The 26,541-nt window shown below is 43.1% G+C and overlaps 4 protein-coding genes across 7 annotated transcripts in view; all 4 read left to right on the top strand.

Moving 5' to 3' along the window:
* The first annotated feature begins 949 nt into the window (after positions 1-949).
* LOC119129746 (protocadherin alpha-8-like) lies at positions 950-3,561 on the top strand. The gene has a single exon (XM_037263139.1). It carries the CDS (start codon positions 1,177-1,179, stop codon positions 3,559-3,561), a length of 2,385 nt encoding a protein of 794 aa, XP_037119034.1. The 5' UTR covers positions 950-1,176.
* Positions 3,562-5,182: 1,621 nt separating this feature from the next.
* Positions 5,183-7,715, top strand: LOC119129747 (protocadherin alpha-8-like). The gene has a single exon (XM_037263140.1). It carries the CDS (start codon positions 5,328-5,330, stop codon positions 7,713-7,715), a length of 2,388 nt encoding a protein of 795 aa, XP_037119035.1. The 5' UTR covers positions 5,183-5,327.
* A 1,240-nt stretch (positions 7,716-8,955) lies between these two features.
* Positions 8,956-26,541, top strand: part of LOC119128674 (protocadherin alpha-C2-like) — a 152,471-nt gene continuing 134,885 nt past the window's right edge. Inside the window, exon 1 of one of the 4 annotated variants that reach the window (XM_037261361.1) lies at positions 8,956-11,397. In XM_037261361.1, the coding sequence (XP_037117256.1) occupies positions 9,073-11,397 (2,325 nt within the window). In that variant the 5' untranslated portion in view covers positions 8,956-9,072. Of the gene's footprint in view, positions 11,398-16,507; positions 18,991-20,148; positions 22,641-23,801; positions 26,286-26,541 lie in introns of those variants that run through there. The other 3 variants (XM_037261359.1, XM_037261360.1, XM_037261362.1) reach the window with 3 other exon arrangements.
* On the top strand, positions 12,416-15,297 carry LOC119128681 (protocadherin alpha-8-like). Its single transcript, XM_037261368.1, has one exon. It carries the CDS (start codon positions 12,569-12,571, stop codon positions 15,011-15,013), a length of 2,445 nt encoding a protein of 814 aa, XP_037117263.1. The 5' UTR covers positions 12,416-12,568; the 3' UTR covers positions 15,014-15,297.

The following is a 26,541-nucleotide window of genomic DNA, read 5'->3' on the forward strand; positions in this document are numbered from 1 at the left end:
TTGACAACCTCATCTCGGCTGGCAAGATTTTCATTGAAAACATCTGTCATCTTAACTGTTGTATTTGCTTTTTATTTGTTTGTTTTGTAAAACTTAGGATCTTAACTTGCAATTCTGATAATTCCATCCTGTTAGACTTCATAAACCTTAATTGTAGTACAACTCTCTATTGTGTCATGGCTGGTGAGGTAATTGAGGACTGAATGTATTCAACAAAATAATTTACTTCCAAGAAAACTGGCAGTACTGTGGAAAATTCATAATCAAAAACAATAACAATGTTCTGAAAAAAAACAAAAGACCAGGAAATAAAACATCATTACGTAGAAGTAGAAAGCCAAGATTAAATGAGCAAGACAGGACAAGAAAACAAATCATAAGAAATACACTGTAGATAAAGCATAAATCATGACACTAACCCTTCATCTACTGAGGTAGTTTTTTTCTGACCAGATGTAAAATTACAAATTCATCCTGTTAAGTAAACCTAATGTAAATTCTATTATACCTTTTTTTTAGGTGCTTAACAAATCCAAGTTCCCAATGCTCAAACTTATCTACCTGATATAATGTGGATAGCCGTCATTCCACCCCCAAGTTATTGCACTGAAAAGTCAACATTATTTGTCAAGATTGGTCAAGAATGACTAATACGGGCTTCAATCTTGTTTCACACTATATAAATCGGACCAGTTAATGTCAAAAACATAGACACAAATTATGTGAATCATGAATAAAGGCACATTCAAAGGAAGTGTAGAGAGATGTTCATCAAAGAATTGTATGATTTGAATGTATGGAATCAAAATGGGATGTGAACAATTAAATTTTTTACTAGCACGGCTTCATGTTTATATACAAACTTGACCTTAAGAACGTGGAGTGTTAGGCAACATGAAATAGTTGAATACATTATTTTCGCACACCGCAGTTTCATATTGTTGACAGTAGGCCGCGCTGTTTGACTATATAATGTGAATGGGTGTGAGGAGCGTCATTATTCTCACTTCACCGTCGACCGACAGAGGTGGACGAGCGGACGAGAGACAGCGATCCTTGTTCGACAAAGAATGATTATGCTCCTGAGTTTTTGCTTGTAATCAGTTATGAAACACTGGGAATATAACCTGCAAGGGAAATTTAATAGCTGTGGTTAGCAATCATCCCTGATTAACAATGGCAAAATGCGGCATCGGAGGACAATGGCCGGAGACATGGATTTCTTTGTGTTTGCCACTGCTGGTAGTTATTTACCCAGAAGGAATCTCTGCTCAAGTAAGATATTCAATCCAGGAGGAAGTAAAAGCAGGAACAGTAGTTGGAAATGTCGCCAAGGACCTAGGACTGGAAACTGGGAGGCTGCTGGAGAGAAACCTCCGTGTGGTGTCAGGAACAAAGCAGGAGCAATTCAAGGTAAACCAGAAAGACGGTGTTCTATCTGTCCACCAGAGATTAGACCGGGAGGACCTGTGTGGGAACAGCGTGCCATGCATCGCTAATCTCAAAGTTGTTGTAGAAAACCCTCTGGAGATGCATCAAATCCTTGTTGAGGTCCTGGATGTGAATGATAACTCGCCGAGATTCCTTGACGATAATTGCACTTTAGAGGTGCTGGAATCGGCTTTGATTGGATCCAAACTCCAAGTGGAGGGAGCCCAAGACTTGGACGTTGGCTTGAATACCGTCCAGATGTACAGGCTGAACCACAACCCGTTTTTTCACCTTGAAACTGAAGACTTTGGTGAGGAGGGGAAGGTGCCTTTTCTTGTGCTACAGCGGCCTTTGGATAGAGAAAACGCAGCACGGCACCAATTATTGTTAACAGCCGCAGATGGGGGCAAACCACCTAAAACAGGTACGATTAACATCACCGTTATTATATCTGACGTAAATGATAACGCACCAGTATGTGAACATCAGAAACACTCCATCACTGTGAAAGAAAATGCACCAGTGGGGACATATTTGCTGACAGTGAAAGCGTCAGACTCAGATGAGGGATTGAACGGTGAGATTGAATATTCTTTACGGAGCAAATTAAGAGGACTCTCCAGCATGCCGTTTGAGTTGAATAAAAAAACTGGAGAACTAACCGTAAAAGAAGATCTCGATTTTGAGGAGAGACAAGTCTATGAGATAAAGGTAATGGCTGCGGACAAAGGTGCGGTGTCGCTGTCCACACAATGCAACGTGGTAGTCCGAGTGGAGGATGTGAACGACAACCGGCCCAAAATAGACATCACCTCATTGGTGAGTCGTATTGCAGAGGACGCCCCCCTTGGTACAGTGGTGGCGCTGGTGGGCGTTCACGATATGGATGCAGGTGTGAATGGACAGGTGGTCTGCAGCCTGCCAGAAAACTTGCCCTTTGCCCTCAAGTCGTCTCCAGATGGACAATCATACTCTCTTGTCACAAAGGACTATTTAGACAAAGAGAGGGAGCATGTGTATGATATAACGATAACAGCAAAAGATTTAGGGACACCCCCTATGTCCTCGGCTCAGGTCATTCGTGTAGATGTACTGGATGTGAATGATAATAGGCCTTTATTCACTGAAAGCCCATATACATTTTATGTGCTGGAAAACAACAAAGCAGGAGTGTCTTTGTTTTCTGTAAGCGCCAACGATGCAGATGGGGAAGAAAATGCAGCTGTGACATACTCACTCCAACGGAAAAGTGAAAGTGTGACATCATTTTTGAACATTCATGAGGGCACTGGTACAATTTCAGCTTTAAAAAGTTTTGACTTTGAGACGTTAAAAAGTTTCCAGTTTCAAGTGGTGGCCACCGATGGTGGGAGTCCTCCTCTGAGCAGCAACGTGACAGTGAAAGTGTTCATTCTGGATCAGAACGACAACGCTCCAGTCATCCTGTATCCGGTCAGCTCCAACGGTTCTGCCCAAGGTGTGGAGGAGATTCCCCGCAACATCAAAGCGGGAGACTTGGTGACCAAAGTCCGAGCCTACGATGCCGACATCGGCTATAACGGCTGGTTGCTCTTTTCGCTGCAGCGAGTCAGCGACCACAGTCTGTTTTCTTTGGACCGCTACACGGGCCAGATCAGAACACTTCGGTCCTTGACGGAGACGGACGAAGCCGAGCACCGCTTGCTCATCCTGGTCAAAGACAACGGCAACGTGTCGCTCTCGGCGACGGCTACCGTGACCGTCAAACCCGTGGAGCCCAAAGAGGCTTTTGCGGCTTCCGACGTGAAAAGTGCGGCCACGGTGTACGAGGAGGACAATGTGACTTTTTACCTGATGATCACTTTGGGCTCGGTGTCGCTCCTTTTTGTCATCAGCATCATTGTGCTGATCGCCATGCAGTGCTCCAAATCCACCGAGTACACTTCCAAATACCTGCAAGAAACCAATTATGATGGCACGCTGTGTCACAGCATCCAGTACAGATCGGGAGACAAACGCTACATGTTAGTTGGACCTAGAATGAGTATCGGCTCCACCATAGTCCCGGGCAGCCACGCCAACACGCTGGTGCTCCCTGACAGGAGACACACTTCTGGCGAGGTAAGAAACAAATATTTTTTACTCCGGTGAAGTGTTGATATGGTCATGATGTGCACACTAGAGCTTTTGGTGTGTTGGTGCAATTTGATCCGCATTTAACTTTTATGTCTGTTAACAGCAGCGATCTTTTTATGTTAACAGGGACTGAATCATGTCATTCCTTTGAAGTAATAGTATGTTTTAGACCAGGTGTCACTAACCTTTTTGCTTAAATGACCTGTAATATTGTCATTAGCAATCATTGATTTTAATAATTTGTGTGAAGCCGCTGATCATTGATTATTTCTCACAGCACTTGTGAAATTTTCAATTGTGACATTTTCAAATGATCACTTCTACAATATTTTTGAAAATCACATTGTCCCATCACTGATGAGGGATGACAACAGTTCCTACTCATGTGGTCCCTAGGAGCTCGTTGGTGCCAACGTCCACCACGTTGGTCCCTTTTTTAGGCTGTGTAGCTGAGGAAAACAAAGTAAATCCACATTTGTTGGTGGTGCTGAATTCTGGGGAGTAGCTTGATAATTCTTCCAAAATTCTTTCATTATCAAGCTCTTGACGTCTATGTTTGCTTGTGAATAAGGTTCACATTGATTAGAGCAATTTCTGCCAACGAGCCCAATACAATAGTCAATGAAAGCCATGCCACATCTCTACATATAGATTAATATAATATACATATAACATATAATTAAAAACAAACAGGGCTGGAAAATAACTAGCTAAAAAAGTAGATGGGGGTAAACACAAACCCCACCCCTGGGAAACAGAACAGGCCTGACTAATTAACAGAAATCGGAAATGTTGAGGACATGAGCAACGCTCTCTAAAATACTTCACTGGTTCTTTTATATCAAACAAATTATTTTAGGTGCATTACCTGACATGTTTCGGCGGGTTCTTCCGGGAAGATTCCGCTGAAACATGTCAGGTAATGCACCTAAAATAATTTGTTTGATATAAAAGAACCAGTGAAGTAATTAAAAAGGAAAAACAAGATGAACTTAGTACAACTAAGCTCTATAAAATAAAAGAGGGAACATTACAAATATATATGAATTGTCATCCGTTTACCATAAACGTTTTTTTATATCCCTATATATGTGAATGAATAAGCTCTCATTAGCAACAAAGAACGTACACATGTAACGTTCTAACATTTACTTCTCTAAACGATCTCTGAAGGGCACAAGTTCGCCACTGTCCATGGTCCTGAAACTGCGGGAACGCCAATGCTGTTGAATTTATAATTTAATTGCCAACGGCTGTGTTGTCGATATTAGATACATTTAAACATGTATAGATAACTGAATGTATTCAACACAATAATGTTTGGATTTGAATTGTTTAGATTGTTTTGAGGGCAAGAATCTATGGATAAAAGTTTCGACAGAGTGAGATTAACGGCGGGTTGTCTTTTACATAAATGAATTTTATAGAGAATTTTTTTAATGTTGTCCAGTGTTACAAAAAGGGCGTGACAGCAACTCTAAATCACGCTGATGCACATTTGATAGTCATTTACTTCGCTCCATCTCCATCGTGAACTGTGACCACTAGGTGGCAGTGTCTTATCAGTATACAATGACTAAGAGGCGTCCTGCCCCTCCTGGAACCGTTTTGTTCCAGCCATCGGAGGAGACGTTACTTCCAGCAGAGACGGATCTGGCTGTCGTTTCACTGCTATATTTCCTTACATTTTGGGGATACATTCAAGCTACATATTTTGCCATTGAGAAGATTTACGTCTTTGGTGGAATTTGGATTTAGATGCTGTCATCCAAGCTGGGAGGATGGGAGCAGTAGGACAAAGGCGAGGTCTCTTTCTCTGCATCGCATTGGTTTGTCTGGAGCAGGTTGCAGCACAAATCAAATATTCCATTGCCGAGGAAGTCAAAGTGGGAACGGTGGTGGGAAATGTCGCCAAGGATCTGGGATTGGACATCAGCACTTTGGTGGAGAGACGTTTTCGCATTGTTTCAGGCACGGAGGGGGCTCAGTTTGAGGTAAATGTGAACAATGGCGTCCTCTTTGTGAGTAAAACCATCAACAGAGAGGAGCTTTGTGAGGGTGTGTCACCGTGCTTAGTTAATCTGAAATTAGTCGCTGAGAACCCCATGGAAATACATCATGTCATCATAGAAATTATAGATATTAATGACAATTCACCCACTTTTCAAGAGGAAGAATTCATTTTGGAAATATCCGAGTCCACACTTCCGGGTAGACGCTTTCAGTTACCAAATGCGCGCGACCCCGATGTTGTCACGAATACAGTGCGTGTGTATAAATTAAATATCAATGAATATTTTAGTGCACAAATTAGAGAAATAGGCGAGGACAAGGTACCATTTTTAGTATTACAAAAGTCTCTGGACCGAGAAAAGAATTCTGAGCACAGACTTGTTCTCAGTGCAGTTGACGGTGGAAATCCACCAAGATCTGGAACTCTTAATGTCACAGTGAAAGTCCTGGATTCAAATGATAACCATCCCACATTTTCGCAAGATGTCTATTCTGTAACGTTATCTGAAAATGTGAAGCCTGACACAAGCATCATTCAGGTCGAAGCAACCGATTTAGATGATGGATTAAACAAGGACATTGAATATTACTTTGGAGGACAACTAGATTCCAAAATGTATGAAATGTTCAGTTTAGATAAAATCACTGGAGAAATAAGGGTGAAAGGCCAAATTGATTTTGAGAAGGTAGATGTTTACAAATTAGATGTCCACGCCACAGACAAAGGACACCCACCAATGAGCACCTATTGCCGGGTGATCATAAAAATATTTGATGAAAATGACAACCAACCTGAAATAGACGTGACATCTCTTTCCAAAACGGTAGCAGAGGATTCAAAACCTGGGACTGTCATTTCTCTTATTAGCATTGCCGACAAAGACGTCGGCTTGAACGGAAAAGTCAGATGTAGTCTCTCAGAAAATGTCCCATTTGAATTAAAACCGTCATTTCAAGACAACATGTATTCGCTGATTCTGAAAGACAGACTGGATCGCGAATTAGTGGCGGGATATGACATCACAATCACAGCTACAGACTGTGGTCAGCCTCCTCTGTCTACTTTTAAAAATCTGCATGTCGACGTGTCAGATGTTAATGATAATATTCCGACATTCTTGCACAGTCCAATCCAACTTTATTTGCTGGAAAATAACGTGCCAGGGAAGTCCATATTTTCTGTCACTGCATTTGATAAAGACTTGAATGAAAACGCGGCGCTGACTTATCACATTAACAGAGGAGAAGAAAGCCAGGTTAAAATGTCAACATTTTTAAACATCAACCCTGAGAATGGCGTAATATCAGCTCTAAAACGTTTTGACTTTGAGACGCTGAAAAGCTTCCACTTCCAAGTGGTGGCCACGGATGGTGGGAGTCCTCCACTGAGCAGCAACGTGACAGTGAAGGTGTTCATTCTGGATCAGAACGACAACGCTCCAGTCATCCTGTATCCAATCAGCTCCAACGGTTCTGCCCAAGGTGTGGAGGAGATTCCCCGCAACATTAAAGCGGGAGACTTGGTGACCAAAGTTCGAGCCTACGACGCCGACATCGGCTACAACGGCTGGTTGCTCTTTTCGCTGCAGCAGGTCAGCGACCACAGTCTGTTTTCTTTGGACCGCTACACGGGCCAGATCAGAACACTTCGCTCCTTGACGGAGACGGACGAGGCCGAGCATCGCCTGCTCATCCTGGTCAAAGACAACGGCAACGTGTCGCTCTCGGCGACGGCTACCGTGACCATCAAACTAGTGGAGCCCAAAGAGGCTTTTGCGGCTTCCGACGTGAAAAGTGTGGCCACGGTGGACGAGGAGGACAATGTGACTTTTTACCTGATGATCACTTTGGGCTCAGTGTCGCTCCTTTTTGTCGTCAGCATCATCGTGCTGATCGCCATGCAGTGCTCCAAATCCACCGAGTACACTTCCAAATATCTGCAAGAAACCAATTATGATGGCACGCTGTGTCACAGCATTCAGTACAGATCGGGAGACAAACGCTACATGTTAGTTGGACCCCGAATGAGTATCGGCTCCACCATAGTACCGGGCAGCCACGCCAACACTCTGGTGCTCCCTGACAGGAGACACACTTCTGGCGAGGTAAGAAAGACCATTTCCTCTTTTATACCCTACAGCTGTGTACAAAAGTAATGAAGCATCCATCTTTGCCTTTTTGTGCGTCTGTTACGAACAAAAAATAATGTGGTGTGTCCATCAAAATGATAGCCTTTTTTAAACAGCACGTCCCTAAAACGATGTTAAGTTCTTTTAGAAGTTGAGAACACTATGTTTTCATTGCTTTTCGTGTTGCTCAATTTTGCTTGTCAAAATGTTCCATTTTGATGATTAAAAGTAAAGGTGGGGTAAGTTTCAACTTTGATTTCGAGCTACATAAGCTTCGGAAATGGCTTTGAGCTAAGTCAGAAAAGTGTGTAGGTATTATGTAGATATTCTTTTTGAATGTAGTATTGGATAATTATTTTTAAGAGCGAACTGACCGCATCTGAACGTGGCTCGTCTTTGCTGGTTGCACTTTTCGGTCCTGCAAGTATTCGGTTTGTCGGCGTGGTGGAAAGTGCTGAGGAGGCGTGCTAGTTGTCAGATGGGGCTTTATTTTACCCCAAAACACAGCGGCATAATACATGCGCATGTAACAAATGAAAGTAGCCTATTATCCATGTCGACTCTCTGCATCTGCTTCTCACTCTTGTCAAACTACTCTTCACTTTCCGGTTCTTGTCTCTCCACCCTTCATAACTCGCCGTTTTTCTTCATATAAATCTAATTTTGTAATAACTGAAAGTTTAAGACGAAAAGAAAAACTAAATACAACAATTGTTTGTATTGCGATATTTATTATTATTACTGAACCAACTTCCTAGGTCGGTTCAAATTCTAACTAGGCATTTTCAAGCGTGTCTGCAACATATTTTTTCCCGTTTTCTGCTCATTTTGGGTTTCACCGTAATTGTTACATATTCAAATAAACGGCTTGAGACATTTGTCACAAACGTGCCGGATGTCGTTTTAGCGCAGTGCATAGCGGTGCATGGTGGGGCTTGTAGTTTATGGTCACGGTAGGTGGCGTGTATATGTTCCGTTTTACCTGAATCATGTTGTTTATGAATAGCCTACCCTTTGAATCGAATTAGTTACATACCTTGAGCGGGTGCAGATTTGTATCTGTTTGACAATTTATTTTCTACTGTATTTGGTTGAAAGGCAGGTGTAAAGAATTGGATACGGTTTTATTTTTTTAATGACAACATTTCTAATGGCTCCCAAGCAGCCGCCAGTCTGTCCTCTTGGTGTCAGTATCACATTAAAAATCATGGACAATGTCCCTCCCCAAGATATCTTTTGTTTGAGCCTGACAAAATCTCGGGCGGCATTTCGACTGAGGTCCATTTACAGTGTGCTGGAGCGGCGTCATATTTGGCACAAAAATGACTTGGATTTAAATGTTTTTTCATCGCAATTTTAAGAAGGTGTATTTTGCTGTCGGGAGATGGAGGCCCGTGCTCTTTTTCCTTTTGCTTTGCTTCTGTTGCTTGGACGACGGGCTTTGGGAGAAATTCGTTACTCCATTGCCGAGGAGGTTAAAGACGGAACTATTGTTGGAAATATTGCAAAGGATCTGGGCCTTGATATAAGCTCTCTGGTTGGTCGGCGGTTCCGAGTGGTATCCGAATCGAAGGAGGCCTTTTTTGAGGTAAACCAGCACAATGGGGTGTTGTACGTGAACAAGAGAATAGACAGAGATGACTCGTGTCAGGGCAGCGGCGCCTGCCTCTTTGAGCTTAAAGTCATCGTGGAAAACCCTTTGGAAATACATTATGTCGTTGTAGAAATCACCGATGTGAACGACCACGCCCCCGTTTTTATTGAAAAAGAGCAAACATTTGAAATAGCCGAGCACACGTTGCCTGGTAAACGATTCCAGCTGCATGCTGCGCATGATCCTGACGCAGGGATCAACTCCATCCGAGCGTACACTTTGACGTTAAATGAACATTTTGAAGTAGATGTCCGCCAGAGTGATGAAGATAAAATTCCATTTTTGGTCCTGAAGAAATCTCTGGACCGTGAAAAAAAGTCAAAACACTCGCTGGTACTCACCGCGGTGGATGGAGGGAAACCTCCACGGTCGGGAACTCTAAATGTGTCCATACATGTCCTTGACATCAATGACAATAGACCCATTTTTAGCCAGTATATTTATGAAATTACAATAGCAGAAAATATCCCGATTGGTACTTCAATCTTTAAAATAAATGGTACAGACCCAGATGAAGGTATTAATGGGGAAATTGAATATAGCCTTGCAAAGACACTAAAGAAAAACGTTTACAGTGTTTTTGAAGTGGAAAGGTCAATAGGGGTGATTAGAGTAAAAGGGAAAATAGACTATGAAGAAAATGACATTTATAAACTAGACATTGAAGCATCGGACAAGGGAACACCACCTCTGACAGGTGAGTGCAGAGTCATTATAAAGATAAGAGACATGAATGATAATGTTCCAGAAATAGAAGTGACGTCACTTTCAAATACTGTGCCTGAAGATTCGAAACCTGGTACAGTTATTTCCCTCATTAGTGTGAAGGATAAAGACTCGGGTGTTAATGGCAAAATTATCTCCACCATAACCAATGGTGTTCCTTTTGAATTAAAGCCATCCTACAAAGAAAACATCTTTTCAGTGGTGACTAAAGAATTTTTGGACAGAGAGGAGGTGTCTCAATATGAAATCACAATAAAAGCCACTGACTGTGGTGAGCCTCCGTTATCAGCTGTAAAATCTCTCAAGATTCAGATATCAGATGTGAATGATAACAGTCCACACTTTGAACAGAACCCACTTGAGTTTTATTTAACAGAGAACAATGCAGCTGGGAATTCCATTTTCCAAGTCACTGCAACAGACAAAGATATAAATAACAATGCAGCTATTTCATATCATATTGTGAGAGAGGGAAACCGGAATGACATTATGTCATTCCTAAACATCAATTCAGAGAATGGACATATATCAGCCCTAAAAAGTTTCGACTTTGAGACGCTGAAAAGTTTCCAGTTCCAAGTAGTGGCCAGCGATGGAGGGAGTCCTCCTCTGAGCAGCAACGTGACCGTAAAGGTGTTCATCCTGGATCAGAACGACAACGCTCCAGTTATCCTGTATCCAGTCAGCTCCAATGGTTCTGCCCAAGGTGTGGAGGAGATTCCCCGCAACATCAAAGGGGGAGACTTGGTGACCAAAGTGCGAGCCTACGACGCCGACATCGGCTATAACGGCTGGTTGCTCTTTTCGCTGCAGCAAGTCAGCGACCACAGTCTGTTTTCTTTGGACCGCTACACGGGCCAGATCAGAACACTTCGCTCCTTGACGGAGACGGACGAGGCCGAGCATCGCCTAGTCGTCCTGGTCAAAGACAACGGCAACGTGTCGCTCTCTGCGACGGCTACGGTGACCGTCAAACTCGTGGAGCCCAAAGAGGCTTTTGCGGCTTCTGACGTGAAAAGTGCGGCCACGGTGGACGAGGAGGACAGTGTGACTTTTTACCTGATGGTCACTTTGGGCGCGGTGTCGCTCCTTTTTGTCATCAGCATCATCGTGCTGATCGCCATGCAGTGCTCCAAATCCACCGAGTACACTTCCAAATATCTGCAAGAAACCAATTATGATGGCACGCTGTGTCACAGCATCCAATACAGATCGGGAGACAAACGCTACATGTTAGTTGGACCCAGAATGAGTATCGGCTCCACCATTGTTCCGGGCAGCCACGCAAACACGCTGGTGCTCCCTGACAGGAGACACGCTTCTGGTGAGGTAAGAAAGACCATTTTTTTTACCTCGGTGAATACTTATTACAATAGATGTGATGTTCGCCCCCAATTACTAAGTTCTGTATGCGCATCTTAATGCATATTACAATTGTTGCCTGGTAACAGCAACAATGAATGTTGTCCTGTATACATTGACTAAATGATTTTTGGACTGACAATAAGTTGTTTTAGATGTTGGAATTCCGTGGTTTCTGAATTCTGATGGTTATCCTGATGATATTTAAGATCCGCAATCATGTCATTATCAAGCTTTCAGCTGCTGTGATTTTTGAGCGTTGTTAAAGTTCACTTTGAGAAGAGCGGTATACAAGCTTTGAGCATTCTACAATAGTCCATGAATGCCATTCTACATAAAAGGAGGTAAATGGCACATTTTACAATGTTTTTTTTCTATTGATTTTTTTCAATTTATTATTAACAGGTATGGTTTCTTTATAGCAGCAATATGTTTCATGGTGTCTCTGTGACTATCTCACTGCGGCTGCATAGTAGTGTGATTGGACTGTTGCGTGTTTTGTTTATGAGCGGTGATTGCTGGAGTGTAACATTAAAACAAAGTGTATTTTTTAAGTTCATATTCTATTTACGTATATGTCGCACACAATGTACTGTTCCGAAGGCTGCCGTCTGTTGATTAAGTTCTTATTTGAGAGTGCTAAGAACTTAATGGGTGTCCTTTTAAATTAGAAGGAGTGCATTGATAGGGAATTGTACAGTATTTATTGTAGGGCAACAAATAAATTACTCAAATTGACCACGATAGACAAGTCTCATTGAGTGCTGCCATAATAATTGCAGAGAAAGTTTGTCTTTTTGTGGGACAAGAACTAGGGAACAGCAACTCACGTGCACACTGGTGCACATTTTATAGGCCGGTTAAGCTTCTGCATACTCATAACAAATTATATCCACGAGGTGGCAGTGTCACATCATCATACAGTGATAAGTGTGAGGTGGTCCTTCCCCTTCAAGAACCGTTTTATCCAAGGCGTCAGAGGAGACGGGACCTTCAACAGAGACGGATATTGCTGTCATATGAGTCTGGATCCCCTTTTATTTTGGAATACTTTTAAGACAAATAATTTTATCAGTTGGAGGCTTCACTTTTTTTGGAGTGGAATCAGGATTTAGATGCTATAATCCATGCTGAGAGGATGGGAGCAGTAGGACAAAAGCGAGGTCTCTTTCTCTGCATCGTATTGGTTTGTCTGGAGCAGGTTGCAGCGCAGATCAAATATTCCATCGCCGAGGAAGTCAAAGTGGGAACGGTGGTGGGGAATGTCGCCAAGGATCTGGGATTGGACATCAGCACCTTGGTGGAGAGACATTTTCGCATTGTTTCAGGCATGGAGGGGGCTCAGTTTGAGGTAAATGTGAACAATGGCGTCCTTTTTGTGGGTAAAACCGTCAACAGAGAGGAGCTTTGTGAGGGCGTCTCACTGTGTTTAGTTAATCTGAAATTAGTCGCTGAGAACCCCATGGAAATACATCACGTCATCATAGAAATTATAGATATTAATGACAATTCACCCACTTTTCAAGAGGAAGAGAAAATCTTTGAAATATATGAGTCTACCCATCCAGGAAAACGCTTCCAGTTGCCAAGTGCACATGATCCGGATGTTGTATCAAATACTGTGCGTGCATATAAATTAAATACAAATGAATATTTTAGTGCACAAATTAGAGAAATAGGTGAGGACAAGGTGCCATTTTTAGTATTACAAAAGTCTCTGGACCGAGAAAAAAACTCTGAGCACAGACTTGTTCTCAGTGCAGTTGATGGTGGAAATCCACCAAGATCTGGAACCCTTAATGTCACAGTGAAAGTCCTGGATTCAAATGATAACCATCCCACATTTTCGCAAGATGTCTATTCTGTAACTTTATCTGAAAACGTGAAGCCTGACACAAGCATCATTCAGGTTGAAGCAACTGATTTAGATGATGGATTAAACAAGGAAATTGAATATTACTTTGGAGGACAACTAGATTCCAAAATGTATGAAATGTTCAGTTTGGATAAAAAAACTGGAGAAATAAGGGTGAAAGGTCAAATTGATTTTGAGAAGGTAGATGTTTACAAATTAGATGTCCACGCCGCAGACAAAGGACACCCACCAATGAGCACCTATTGCCGGGTGATCATAAAAATACTTGACGAAAATGATAACCAACCTGAAATAGATGTGACATCTCTTTCCAAAACGGTAGCAGAGGATTCAAAACCTGGGACTGTCATTTCTCTTATTAGCGTCGCTGACAAAGACGTCGGACTGAATGGAAAAGTCATATGTGGTCTCTCAGAAAATGTCCCATTTGAATTAAAACCGTCATTTCAAGACAACATGTATTCGCTGATTCTGAGAGACAGACTGGATCGCGAATTAGTGGCGGATTATGACATCACAATCACAGCTACAGACTGTGGTCAGCCTCCTCTGTCTACTTTTAAAAATCTGCATGTCGACGTGTCAGATGTTAATGATAATATTCCGACATTCTTGCACAGTCCAATCCAACTTTATTTGCTGGAAAATAACGTGCCAGGGAAGTCCATTTTTTCTGTCACTGCATTTGATAAAGACTTGAATGAAAACGCGGCGCTGACTTATCACATTTACAGAGGAGAAGGAAGCCAGGTTAAAATGTCAACATTTTTAAACATCAACCCTGAGAATGGCGAAATATCAGCTCTAAAAAGTTTTGACTTTGAGACGCTGAAAAGTTTCCACTTCCAAGTGGTGGCCACGGATGGTGGGAGTCCTCCACTGAGCAGCAACGTGACAGTGAAGGTGTTCATTCTGGATCAGAATGACAACGCTCCAGTCATCCTGTATCCAATCAGCTCCAACGGTTCTGCCCAAGGTGTGGAGGAGATTCCCCGCAACATTAAAGCGGGAGACTTGGTGACCAAAGTTCGAGCCTACGACGCCGACATCGGCTACAACGGCTGGTTGCTCTTTTCACTGCAGCAAGTCAGCGACCACAGTCTGTTTTCTTTGGACCGCTACACGGGCCAGATCAGAACACTTCGCTCCTTGACGGAGACGGACGAGGCCGAGCATTGCCTGCTCATCCTGGTCAAAGACAACGGCAACGTGTCGCTCTCGGCGACGGCTACGGTGACCGTCAAACTCGTGGAGCCCAAAGAGGCTTTTGCGGCTTCCGACGTGAAAAGTGTGGCCACGGTGGACGAGGAGGACAATGTGACTTTTTACCTCATGATCACTTTGGGCTCAGTGTCGCTCCTTTTTGTCGTCAGCATCATCGTGCTGATCGCCATGCAGTGCTCCAAATCCAGCGAGTACACTTCCAAATATCTGCAAGAAACCAATTATGATGGCACGCTGTGTCACAGCATTCAGTACAGATCGGGAGACAAACGCTACATGTTAGTTGGACCCCGAATGAGTATCGGCTCCACCATAGTACCGGGCAGCCACGCCAACACTCTGGTGCTCCCTGACAGGAGAAATACTTCTGGGGAGGTAAGACCGATTTTTGATGATTTTCTTTCTATTCTTTTCTTGTCACTTTTGTCTTTTTTTTTTCTTTTCATCTGTTTCCAGTTATCATGCATGGACAAACTGTATTGACATTAAGCCAGTTAAACCTATTATGTTTTTTTCTTCATCAGTAATGCAAAGCCAGGGCTTGTCTGTGGTCTTGAACGTATGTCAATGGCACGTGTATACGTCTATATGACCGAGAAGTACGCATTCCTCACTGGCTCTGTAACAAACACAGTAGCTGGTTTCTATACTACTTTGTTGTTGTTGTTGTTGTTATTTCCATATGCAAAGCAAATGTGGATTTGGCATCTTTATCCCTTCTACCCACTAAAGCCATGTTTTGCAATCTACCTTTTAAAAAAACAATTCTCTTCTGCTTTGATGGTCACTCTATTGCTTAAACTGAGATGTATTTGTTCTACTTATTTTTTTGTTAATACTTTAGCTAAGTGTGACAGAGAGTCACGATAATCGAAAGTCCTCTGAATATGCTGCAGTGTGCAAGGTCTGTGTGAATTGTGTGCATGCTGTTGGAGTTGACTCATGCACTGTCTGGCGCTGTCTGTGGTGCTGAACATAACATTTTCTAGCAAATCTCAGCGACCGGTAAGCATTACTTACTTGCTGTATGACTAAAAAGCCTAATCCAGATGGTTCATACACTACTTCGTCGTTGTTTTTTATGCAAAGCAAATGTGGATTTTGCACCTTTTATTTTTTGTCATCTTATTTTTTTTAGAGCGACGTGACAGCGGGCTAAATTAGCAGAAACAGCTCTCAATATGACGCAGTCTGGTTCCATATGCTTGTCTGCAAATACATGCTTTTAAATTGCTGAGCATGGTTGTCCACTAGATGTCAGTGTTAAAACGTGAATGGTGCGTCAAGATTTCTTCTTATTAAAAGAGCGTCATTGCTGGACTCAAAATTCAATCGCTGGGTTTGGACGTGGAGCTTTCGCTGTCTGACCGATATGCTACAGTGTGCATGGTCTTTGTGTGAATTGTGTGAATGCTGTCGGAGTCTACTCATGCAATGTCTGGCGCTGTCTGTGGTGCTGAACATACAATTTCCCAGTGAATCTCAGTTATCAGCTAGCGTTGCTCACTTGCTGCGTGACAAAAAAAGCCTAACATGGCTGGTTCCATACACTACTTCGTTGTTGTTTTTATATGCAAAGCAAATGTGGATTTGCCATCTTTGCCCATTATTGATATTGTTCGACTGATTATCAAAAGACATACAATGCAATCTGCCTTATAAAAAGACAATCATCTTCTACTTTGCTGGTCACCCTTATTGAGGTATTCATAATTTATTTAGTGACGTTTGAAGTGGAGTGGGCTGCAACAAGACATAGTACTATTTTTTGGTCACCTTATTTTTTAGAGCTACGTGACAGAGGGCCAAGTTGATAGAAACACCTCTCAATATGACGCAGTGTGGTTCCATATGATTGTCTGCAAATATATACTGATAGATTGCTGCGCATGATTGTCCACTAGGTGTCAGTGTTAAAACGTGGATGGTGCGTCATGATTTGTTCTTATTAAAGAGCGTCATTGCTGGACTCAAAATTCAATCGCTCGGGTTTGAACGGGGAGCTTTTGCTGTCTGACCCAGCCTGTTCCTTTGTTTCTAACCACGGGATGCATTCAGAAAATATCCATTGCTATTTAAACATGGTATTTTAATTGTTTTACTCGAACGAAGATAAAGGAAGAAGACGGATAAATATGCATTGGACGCGCCCTGTGCTTTTTTCCCTGCTGCTTTGTTACGGGGAGCGGGTTTCAGCCCAGCTGAAATACTCCACTCCAGAAGAGCTTAAGGTGGGATCTGTTGTTGGGAATGTTGCAAAAGATTTGGGCCTCGATGTCGGCACTTTGACGAGCAGGAGGTTTCGCATTGTGTCCGGCGCACACGACGCGCTGTATGAGGTAAACCCGAACAATGGGCTTCTTTTGGTGCACAAACGCCTGGATCGCGAGCAGCTGTGCGACAAGAACGCTGTCTGTGTGATGGATCTCAAAATTGTTGTTGAGGACCCACTGGAGATCCACTATGTCTCCGTGGAAGTGACCGATGCCAACGACAACGCACCCAGCTTTGCAGAAAAGGAGAAAACCATAGAAATAGCAGAAAATACTTTATCAGGTGCACGGTTCCAATTACCGGGCGCAAAAGACCCAGATGTTGGATTTAATTCAATCCAGCGTTATAAACTAAGTCAGAACGAACATTTTCAACTTGAAATTCGGGATAGAGATGATGATAAAATTCCATTTTTAGTGCTGCATAAACAGCTGGACAAGGAAGATAAATTTAACCATAGCCTAATTTTGTCTGCTATCGATGGAGGGACACCATCTAAATCTGCGCACCTTAATGTGACTATACGTGTTCTTGATATCAATGATAATCGACCTATTTTTTCAAAGGAAGGATATTCTGTTATGTTGCAAGAAAATGTTCCATTGGGCACCAGTGTAATAAAAGTGCAAGCCACTGACCTGGATGAGGGAGCTAATGGGGAGGTGGAATATGAATTTGGGGAGGACATGAGTACAGAGGTGAGGCGTCTTTTCAGTCTAGACAAAAAGTCAGGTGAAATTCGAGTTGATGGGCAAATTGACTTTGAGACAAACAATGTTTTCAAGTTGGATGTGCAGGCCTCTGACAAAGGTCAGCCTCCCATGACAACAGATTGCAGAGTGATCATAAAGATTCAAGATGTCAACGATAATATACCTGAGATCGAAGTGACATCAATTACGAGCATGGTCCCTGAGGATGCAAAACACGGGACTGTGATTGCGCTCATCAGTATCACTGATATTGATTCCGGCTCGAATGGTAAAGTTATCTGCAGTCTGACAGAAAATGTCCCGCTTGAATTAAAGCCGTCATTCAAGGAAAATATGTATTCCTTAGTAACAAAAGACAGTTTAGACAGAGAAACAAAATCAAAATATGATATTTCAATCTCAGCCACGGACTGTGGTGAACCCCCCCTTTCCACAATCAAAACTGTAAGCATCCAAGTCAAAGATGTAAATGATAACATCCCAGAATTCCCACAAAATCCTTTGGAGTTATATCTGATGGAAAACAACGAACGGGGTGCTTCTGTCTTTTCAGTCAGTGCCTTTGATAAAGACTTAGATAATAATGCTGCAGTGTCTTATCATATGGTCAGACAGGGTGGCCATACTGACATCACATCTTTTCTAAGCATTAACTCTGAAAATGGACAAATTTCAGCTCTGAAAAGTTTTGACTTTGAGATGCTGAAAGGTTTCCAGTTCCAAGTGGTGGCCACAGATGGTGGGAGTCTTCCCCTGAGCAGCAACGTGACAGTCAAGGTGTTCATTCTGGATCAGAACGACAACGCTCCAGTCATCCTGTATCCGGTCAGCTCCAACGGTTCTTCCCAAGGTGTGGAGGAGATTCCCCGCAACATCAAAGCAGGAGACTTGGTGACCAAAGTCCGAGCCTACGACGCCGACATCGGCTATAATGGCTGGTTGCTCTTTTCACTGCAGCGAGTCAGTGACCACAGTCTGTTTTCTTTGGACCGCTACACGGGCCAGATCAGAACACTTCGCTCCTTGACGGAGACGGACGAGGCCGAGCACCGCCTGCTCATCCTGGTCAAAGACAACGGCAACGTGTCGCTCTCGGCGACGGCTACTGTGACCGTTAAACTCGTGGAGCCCAAAGAGGCTTTTGCGGCTTCCGACGTGAAAAGTGCGGCCACGGTGGACGAGGAGGACAATGTGACCTTTTACCTGATGATCACTTTGGGCTTGGTGTCGCTCCTTTTTGTCATCAGCATCATCGTGCTGATCGCCATGCAGTGCTCCAAATCCACAGAGTACACTTCCAAATATCTGCAAGAAACCAATTATGATGGCACGCTGTGTCACAGCATCCAGTACAGATCGGGAGACAAACGCTACATGTTAGTTGGACCCCGAATGAGTATCGGCTCCACCATAGTCCCGGGCAGCCACGCAAACACTCTGGTGCTCCCTGACAGGCGACACACTTCTGGCGAGGTAAGACCGATTTTTGATGATTTTGTATTTTTGTCATTTTTGTCTTTTTTTTCTTTTCATCTGTTTCTAGTTATCATGCATGGACAAACCGTATTGACGTTAAGCCAGTTATGTTATTATTAAACCAATTATGTGAAAGCTTGTGTTTTTCATCCGTAATGCAAAGCCAGGGCCTGTCTGTGGTCTTGAACGTATGTCAGTGGCTTGTGAATCTATGTGACCGAAAAGTACGCATTCCTCACTGGCTCTGTAACAAACACAGTTGCTGGTTCGTACACTATTTTGTTGTTGTTTTTGTTGTTGTTATTTCCATATGCAAAGCAAATGTGGATTTGGCATCTTTATCCCTTTTACCCACTAAAGCCATGTTTTGCCATTTACCTTTTAAAAAGACAACTCTCTTCTACTTTGATGGTCACTCTCGTAGAGGTATTCATTTAGTGACGTCAGGTTTGGATTGCAGTGGAGTGGGATTAAACTGAGATATATTTGTTCACCTTATTTTTCTTATTAATACTATTGCTAAGCGTGACAGAGAGTCACGATAATAGAAACTTCTCTGAATATGTTACAGTGTGCATGGTCTTTGTGTGAATTTTGTGAATGCTGTTGGAGTCTACTTCGGCACTCATGCAATGTCTGGCGCTGTCTGTGGTGCTGCACATACAATTTCCCAGTGATCAGTTCGCATTGCTCACTTGCTGTGTGACAAAAAAGTCTAACACAGCTAGTTCATACACTACTTCGTTGTTGTTTTTATATGCAAAGCAAATGCGGATTTGCCATCTTTGCCCATTATTGATAGTGTTCGACTGATTATCAAAAGACATACAATGCAATCTGCCTTATAAAAAGACAATCATCTTCTACTTTGCTGGTCACTCTTATTGAGGTATTCATAATTTATTTAGTGACATTTGAAGTGGAGTGGGCTGCAACGAAACATAGTACTATTTTTTGTCATCTTATTTTTTTAGAGCGACGTGACAGCGGGCTAAATGAGCAGAAACAGCTCTCAATATGACGCAGTGTGGTTCCATATGATTGTCTGCAAGTATATGCTGTTAAATTGCTCCGCATGGTTGTCCACTAGGTGTCAGTGTTAAAACGTGGATGGTGCGTCATGATTTGTTCTTATTAAAAGAGCGTCATTGCTGGACTCAGAATTCAATCGCTCGGGTTTGGACGGGGATCTTTCGCTGTCTGACCGAGCGTGTTCCTTTGTTTCTAACCACGGGATGCATTCAGAAAATATCCATTGCTATTTAAACATGGTATTTTAATTGTTTTACTCGAACGAAGATAAAGGAAGAAGACGGATAAATATGCATTGGACGCGCCCTGTGCTTTTTTCCCTGCTGCTTTGTTACGGGGAGCGGGTTTCAGCCCAGCTGAAATACTCCACTCCAGAAGAGCTTAAGGTGGGATCTGTTGTTGGGAATGTTGCAAAAGATTTGGGCCTCGATGTCGGCACTTTGACGAGCAGGAGGTTTCGCATTGTGTCCGGCGCACAGGACGCGCTGTTTGAGGTAAACCCGAACAATGGGCTTCTTTTGGTGCACAAACGCCTCGATCGCGAGCAGCTGTGCGACAAGAACGCTGTCTGTGTGATGGATCTCAAAATTGTTGTTGAGAACCCACTGGAGATACACTATGTCTCCGTGGAGGTGACTGATGCCAACGACCACGCACCCAGCTTTGCAGAAAAGGAACAAATGATAGAGATTGCAGAAAATACTTTATCTGGTGCAAGGATTCAATTACCGGGCGCAAGAGACCCAGATGTTGGAATTAATTCAATCCAACGTTATAAACTAAATCAGAATGAACATTTTCAAATTGAAATTCGGGATAGAGATGATGATAAAATTCCATTTCTGGTGCTGCAAAAACAGCTAGACAGAGAAGAGAAAATTAACCATAGCCTAATTTTGTCTGCTATAGATGGAGGGACACCATCTAAATCTGGAAACATAAATGTGACCATTCGGGTGCTTGATACTAATGATAATCAACCCATTTTTTCAAAGGAAGGATATTCTGTTATGTTGCAAGAAAATGTTCCATTGGGCACCAGTGTAATAAAAGTGCAAGCCACTGACCTGGATGAGGGAGCTAATGGGAAGTTGGAATATGAATTTCGGGGGGACATGAGTACAGAGGTGAGGCGTCTTTTCAGTCTGGATAAAAAGTCAGGTGAAATTCGAGTTGATGGGCAAATTGACTTTGAGACAAACAATGTTTTCAAGTTGGATGTGCAGGCCTCTGACAAAGGTCAGCCTCCCATGACAACAGACTGCCGAGTGATCATAAAGATTCAAGATGTCAACGATAATAAACCTGAGATCGAAGTGACATCAATAACTAGCATGGTCCCTGAAGATGCAAAACACGGGACTGTGATTGCGCTCATCAGTATCACTGATATTGATTCCGGCTCGAACGGTAAAGTTATCTGCCGTCTGACAGAAAATGTCCCGCTTGAATTAAAGCCGTCATTCAAGGAAAATATGTATTCCTTAGTAACAAAAGACAGTTTAGACAGAGAAACAAAATCAAAATATGATATTTCAATCACAGCCACGGACTGTGGTGAACCCCCCCTTTCCACAATCAAAACTGTAAGCATCCAAGTCAAAGATGTAAATGATAACATCCCAGAATTCCCACAAAATCCTTTGGAGTTCTATCTGACGGAAAACAACGAACCGGGCGCTTCTGTCTTTTCAGTCAGTGCCTTTGATAACGACTTAGACGATAATGCTGCGGTGTCTTATCATATGGTAAGACAGGGTGGCCATACTGACATCACATCTTTTCTAAGCATTCACTCTGAAAATGGACAAATTTCAGCTCTGAAAAGTTTTGACTTTGAGACGCTGAAAAGTTTCCAGTTCCAAGTGGTAGCCACGGATGGTGGGAGTCCTCCCCTGAGCAGCAACGTGACAGTCAAGGTGTTCATTCTGGATCAGAACGACAACGCTCCAGTCATCCTGTATCCGGTCAGCTCCAACGGTTCTTCCCAAGGTGTGGAGGAGATTCCCCGCAACATCAAAGCGGGAGACATGGTGACCAAAGTCCGAGCCTACGACGCTGACATCGGCTATAATGGCTGGTTGCTCTTTTCGCTGCAGCGAGTCAGCGACCACAGTCTGTTTTCTTTGGACCGCTACACGGGCCAGATCAGAACACTTCGCTCCTTGACGGAGACGGACGAGGCCGAGCACCGCCTGCTCATCCTGGTCAAAGACAACGGCAACGTGTCGCTCTCGGCGACGGCTACTGTGACTGTCAAACACGTGGAGCCCAAAGAGGCTTTTGCGGCTTCAGACGTGAAAAGTGCGGCCACGGTGGACGAGGAGGACAATGTGACTTTTTACCTGATGATCACTTTGGGCTCAGTGTCGCTCCTTTTTGTCATCAGTATTGTGGTGCTGATCGCCATGCAGTGCTCCAAGTCCACCGAGTACACTTCCAAATATCTGCAAGAAACCAATTATGATGGCACGCTGTGTCACAGCATCCAGTACAGATCGGGAGACAAACGCTACATGTTAGTTGGACCCCGAATGAGTATTGGCTCCACCATAGTCCCGGGTAGCCACGCAAACACTCTGGTGCTCCCTGACAGGAGAAATACTTCTGGGGAGGTAAGACTGATTTTTGATTATTTTCTTTCTATTCTTTTCTTTTACGTCACTTTTGTCAGTTTTTCTTTTCATCTGCTTTTGGTTATCATACATGGACAAACTGTCTTGGCTTTAAGCCAGTTATTTTATTTTTACACCAATTATGTGAATGCTTTTGTTCTTTTTCAGTAATGCAAAGCTAGGGGCTGTCTTTGGTCTTGAATGCGTGACCAAAAACCACGCATTGCTCACTGGCTCTGTAACAAATAGCTGGACATAGTAGCTGGTTCGTATACGATGTTGTTGCTATTGTTGTTTCCATATGCAAAGCAAAAGTGGATTTGGCATCTTTATCCCTTCTACCCACCAAAGCCATGTTTTGCAATATACCTTTTAAAAAAACAACTCTCTTCTACTTTGATGGTCACTGTTGTAGAGGTATTCATTTAGTGATGTCAGGTTTGGATTGTAGTGGAGTTGGCTTAAACGGAGATACGTATATTTGTTCACCTTATTTTTCTTATCAATACTATAGCTAAGTGTGACAGAGAGTCACGATAACAGAAACCCTTTTGAATATGCTACAGTGTGCATGGTCTTTGTGTGAATTGTGTGAATGCTGTCGGAGTCTACTCATGCAATGTCTGGCGCTGTCTGTGGTGCTGAACATACAATTTCCCAGTGAATCTCAGTTATCAGCTAGCGTTGCTCACTTGCTGCGTGACAAAAAAAGCCTAACATGGCTGGTTCCATACACTACTTCGTTGTTGTTTTTATATGCAAAGCAAATGTGGATTTGCCATCTTTGCCCATTATTGATATTGTTCGACTGATTATCAAAAGACATACAATGCAATCTGCCTTATAAAAAGACAATCATCTTCTACTTTGCTGGTCACCCTTATTGAGGTATTCATAATTTATTTAGTGACGTTTGAAGTGGAGTGGGCTGCAACAAGACATAGTACTATTTTTTGGTCACCTTATTTTTTAGAGCTACGTGACAGAGGGCCAAGTTGATAGAAACACCTCTCAATATGACGCAGTGTGGTTCCATATGATTGTCTGCAAATATATACTGATAGATTGCTGCGCATGATTGTCCACTAGGTGTCAGTGTTAAAACGTGGATGGTGCGTCATGATTTGTTCTTATTAAAGAGCGTCATTGCTGGACTCAAAATTCAATCGCTCGGGTTTGAACGGGGAGCTTTTGCTGTCTGACCCAGCCTGTTCCTTTGTTTCTAACCACGGGATGCATTCAGAAAATATCCATTGCTATTTAAACATGGTATTTTAATTGTTTTACTCGAACGAAGATAAAGGAAGAAGACGGATAAATATGCATTGGACGCGCCCTGTGCTTTTTTCCCTGCTGCTTTGTTACGGGGAGCGGGTTTCAGCCCAGCTGAAATACTCCACTCCAGAAGAGCTTAAGGTGGGATTTGTTGTTGGGAATGTTGCAAAAGATTTGGGCCTCGATGTCGGCACTTTGACGAGCAGGAGGTTTCGCATTGTGTCCGGCGCACAGGACGCGCTGTTTGAGGTAAACCCGAACAATGGGCTTCTTTTGGTGCACAAACGCCTCGATCGCGAGCAGCTGTGCGACAAGAGTGCTGTCTGTGTGATGGATCTCAAAATCGTTATTGAGAACCCACTGGAGATCCACTATGTCTCCGTGGAAGTGACCGATGCCAACGACCACGCACCCAGCTTTGCAGAAAAGGAGAAAATCATAGAAATAGCAGAAAATACTTTATCCGGTGCACGGTTCCAATTACCAGGCGCAAGAGACCCAGATGTTGGAATTAATTCAATCCAACGATATAAACTAAGTCAGAATGACCATTTTCAACTTGAAATTCGGGATAGGGGGGACGATAAAATCCCCTTTTTAGTGTTACAACGGCAGCTAGACAGGGAACAGAAAATTAACCATAGCCTAGTTTTGTCTGCTCTAGATGGAGGGACACCGTTAAAATCTGGAAACATAAATGTGACCATTCGGGTGCTTGACAATAATGATAATCGACCAATTTTCTCTAAAGAGGTTTATTCTGTTGAATTGCAAGAAAATGCTGCGTTAGGTACCACTGTAATAAAAGTGCAAGCCACTGACCAGGATGAGGGAGCAAATGGGGAGGTAGAATATGAATTTGGGGAGGACATTAGTACAGAGGTGAGGCGTCTTTTTAGTCTAGATAAAAGGTCGGGTGAAATTCAAGTTGATGGGCAAATTGACTTTGAGACAAACAATGTTTTCAAGTTGGATGTGCAGGCCTCTGACAAAGGTCAGCCTCCCATGACAACAGATTGCAGAGTGATCATAAAGATTCAAGATGTCAACGATAATAAACCTGAGATCGAAGTGACATCAATTACGAGCATGGTCCCTGAGGATGCAAAACACGGGACTGTGATTGCGCTCATCAGTATCACTGATATTGATTCTGGCCCGAATGGTAAAGTTATCTGCAGTCTGACAGAAAATGTCCCACTTGAATTGAAGCCGTCATTCAAGGAAAATATGTATTCCTTAGTAACAAAAGACAGTTTAGACAGAGAAACAAAATCAAAATATCACATTTCAATCACAGCCACAGACTGTGGTGAACCCCCCCTTTCCTCACTCAAAACTGTAAGCATCCAAGTCAAAGATGTAAATGATAACAACCCAGAATTCCCACAAAATCCTTTGGAGTTATATCTGATGGAAAACAACAAACCGGGCGCTTCTGTCTTTTCAGTCAGTGCCTTTGATAAAGACTTAGACGATAATGCTGCGGTGTCTTATCATATGGTCAGACAGGGCGGCCATACTGACATCACATCTTTTCTAAGCATTAACTCTGAAAATGGACAAATTTCAGCTCTGAAAAGTTTTGACTTTGAGATACTGAAAAGCTTCCAGTTCCAAGTGGTGGCCAGGGATGGTGGGAGTCCTCCCCTGAGCAGCAACGTGACAGTGAAGGTGTTCATTCTGGATCAGAACGACAACACTCCACTAATCCTGTATCCGGTCAGCTCCAACGGTTCCGCCCAAGGTGTGGAGGAGATTCCCCGCAACATCAAAGCGGGAGACTTGGTGACCAAAGTCCGAGCCTACGACGCCGACATCGGCTATAACGGCTGGTTGCTCTATTCGCTGCAGCGAGTCAGCGACCACAGTCTGTTTTCTTTGGACCGCTACACGGGCCAGATCAGAACACTTCGCTCCTTGACGGAGACGGACGAGGCCGAGCATCGCCTCGTCGTCCTGGTCAAAGACAACGGCAACGTGTCGCTCTCTGCGACGGCTACGGTGACCGTCAAACTCGTGGAGCCCAAAGAGGCTTTTGCCGCTTCCGACGTGAAAAGTGCGGCCACGGTGGACGAGGAGGACAATGTGACTTTTTACCTGATGATCACTTTGGGCTCGGTGTCGCTCCTTTTTGTCATCAGCATTGTGGTGCTGATCGCCATGCAGTGCTCCAAATCCACCGAGTACACTTCCAAATATCTGCAAGAAACCAATTATGATGGCACGCTATGTCACAGCATCCAGTATAGATCAGGAGACAAACGCTACATGTTAGTTGGACCCCGAATGAGTATCGGCTCCACCATTGTCCCGGGCAGCCACGCCAACACGCTGGTGCTCCCTGACAGGAGACACACTTCTGGCGAGGTAAGACAACAAACAAATTTCTTTCTTTCTACTTTTGTTTTTGTTTTATTTGATGTGGGCTTTCCGAAAGACATTTTTTCCCGTCAATATCTACCTTGATCTATTCTTTTTTCTAACTTTGCTGTATGCACTATGGCACTTGCTCTCATTGTCATACAATTGGTGGTCTGATGTTTGACCTTCACCTTTCCTCAAACAATATGATCTGAAATGCTTGCATCTCAGTTGGGTTACTTTTTTGGCACTTTATTCTCTT

The sequence above is a fragment of the Syngnathus acus genome, chromosome 10 (assembly GCF_901709675.1).
Source record: "Syngnathus acus chromosome 10, fSynAcu1.2, whole genome shotgun sequence".
Taxonomy (NCBI): domain Eukaryota; kingdom Metazoa; phylum Chordata; class Actinopteri; order Syngnathiformes; family Syngnathidae; genus Syngnathus; species Syngnathus acus.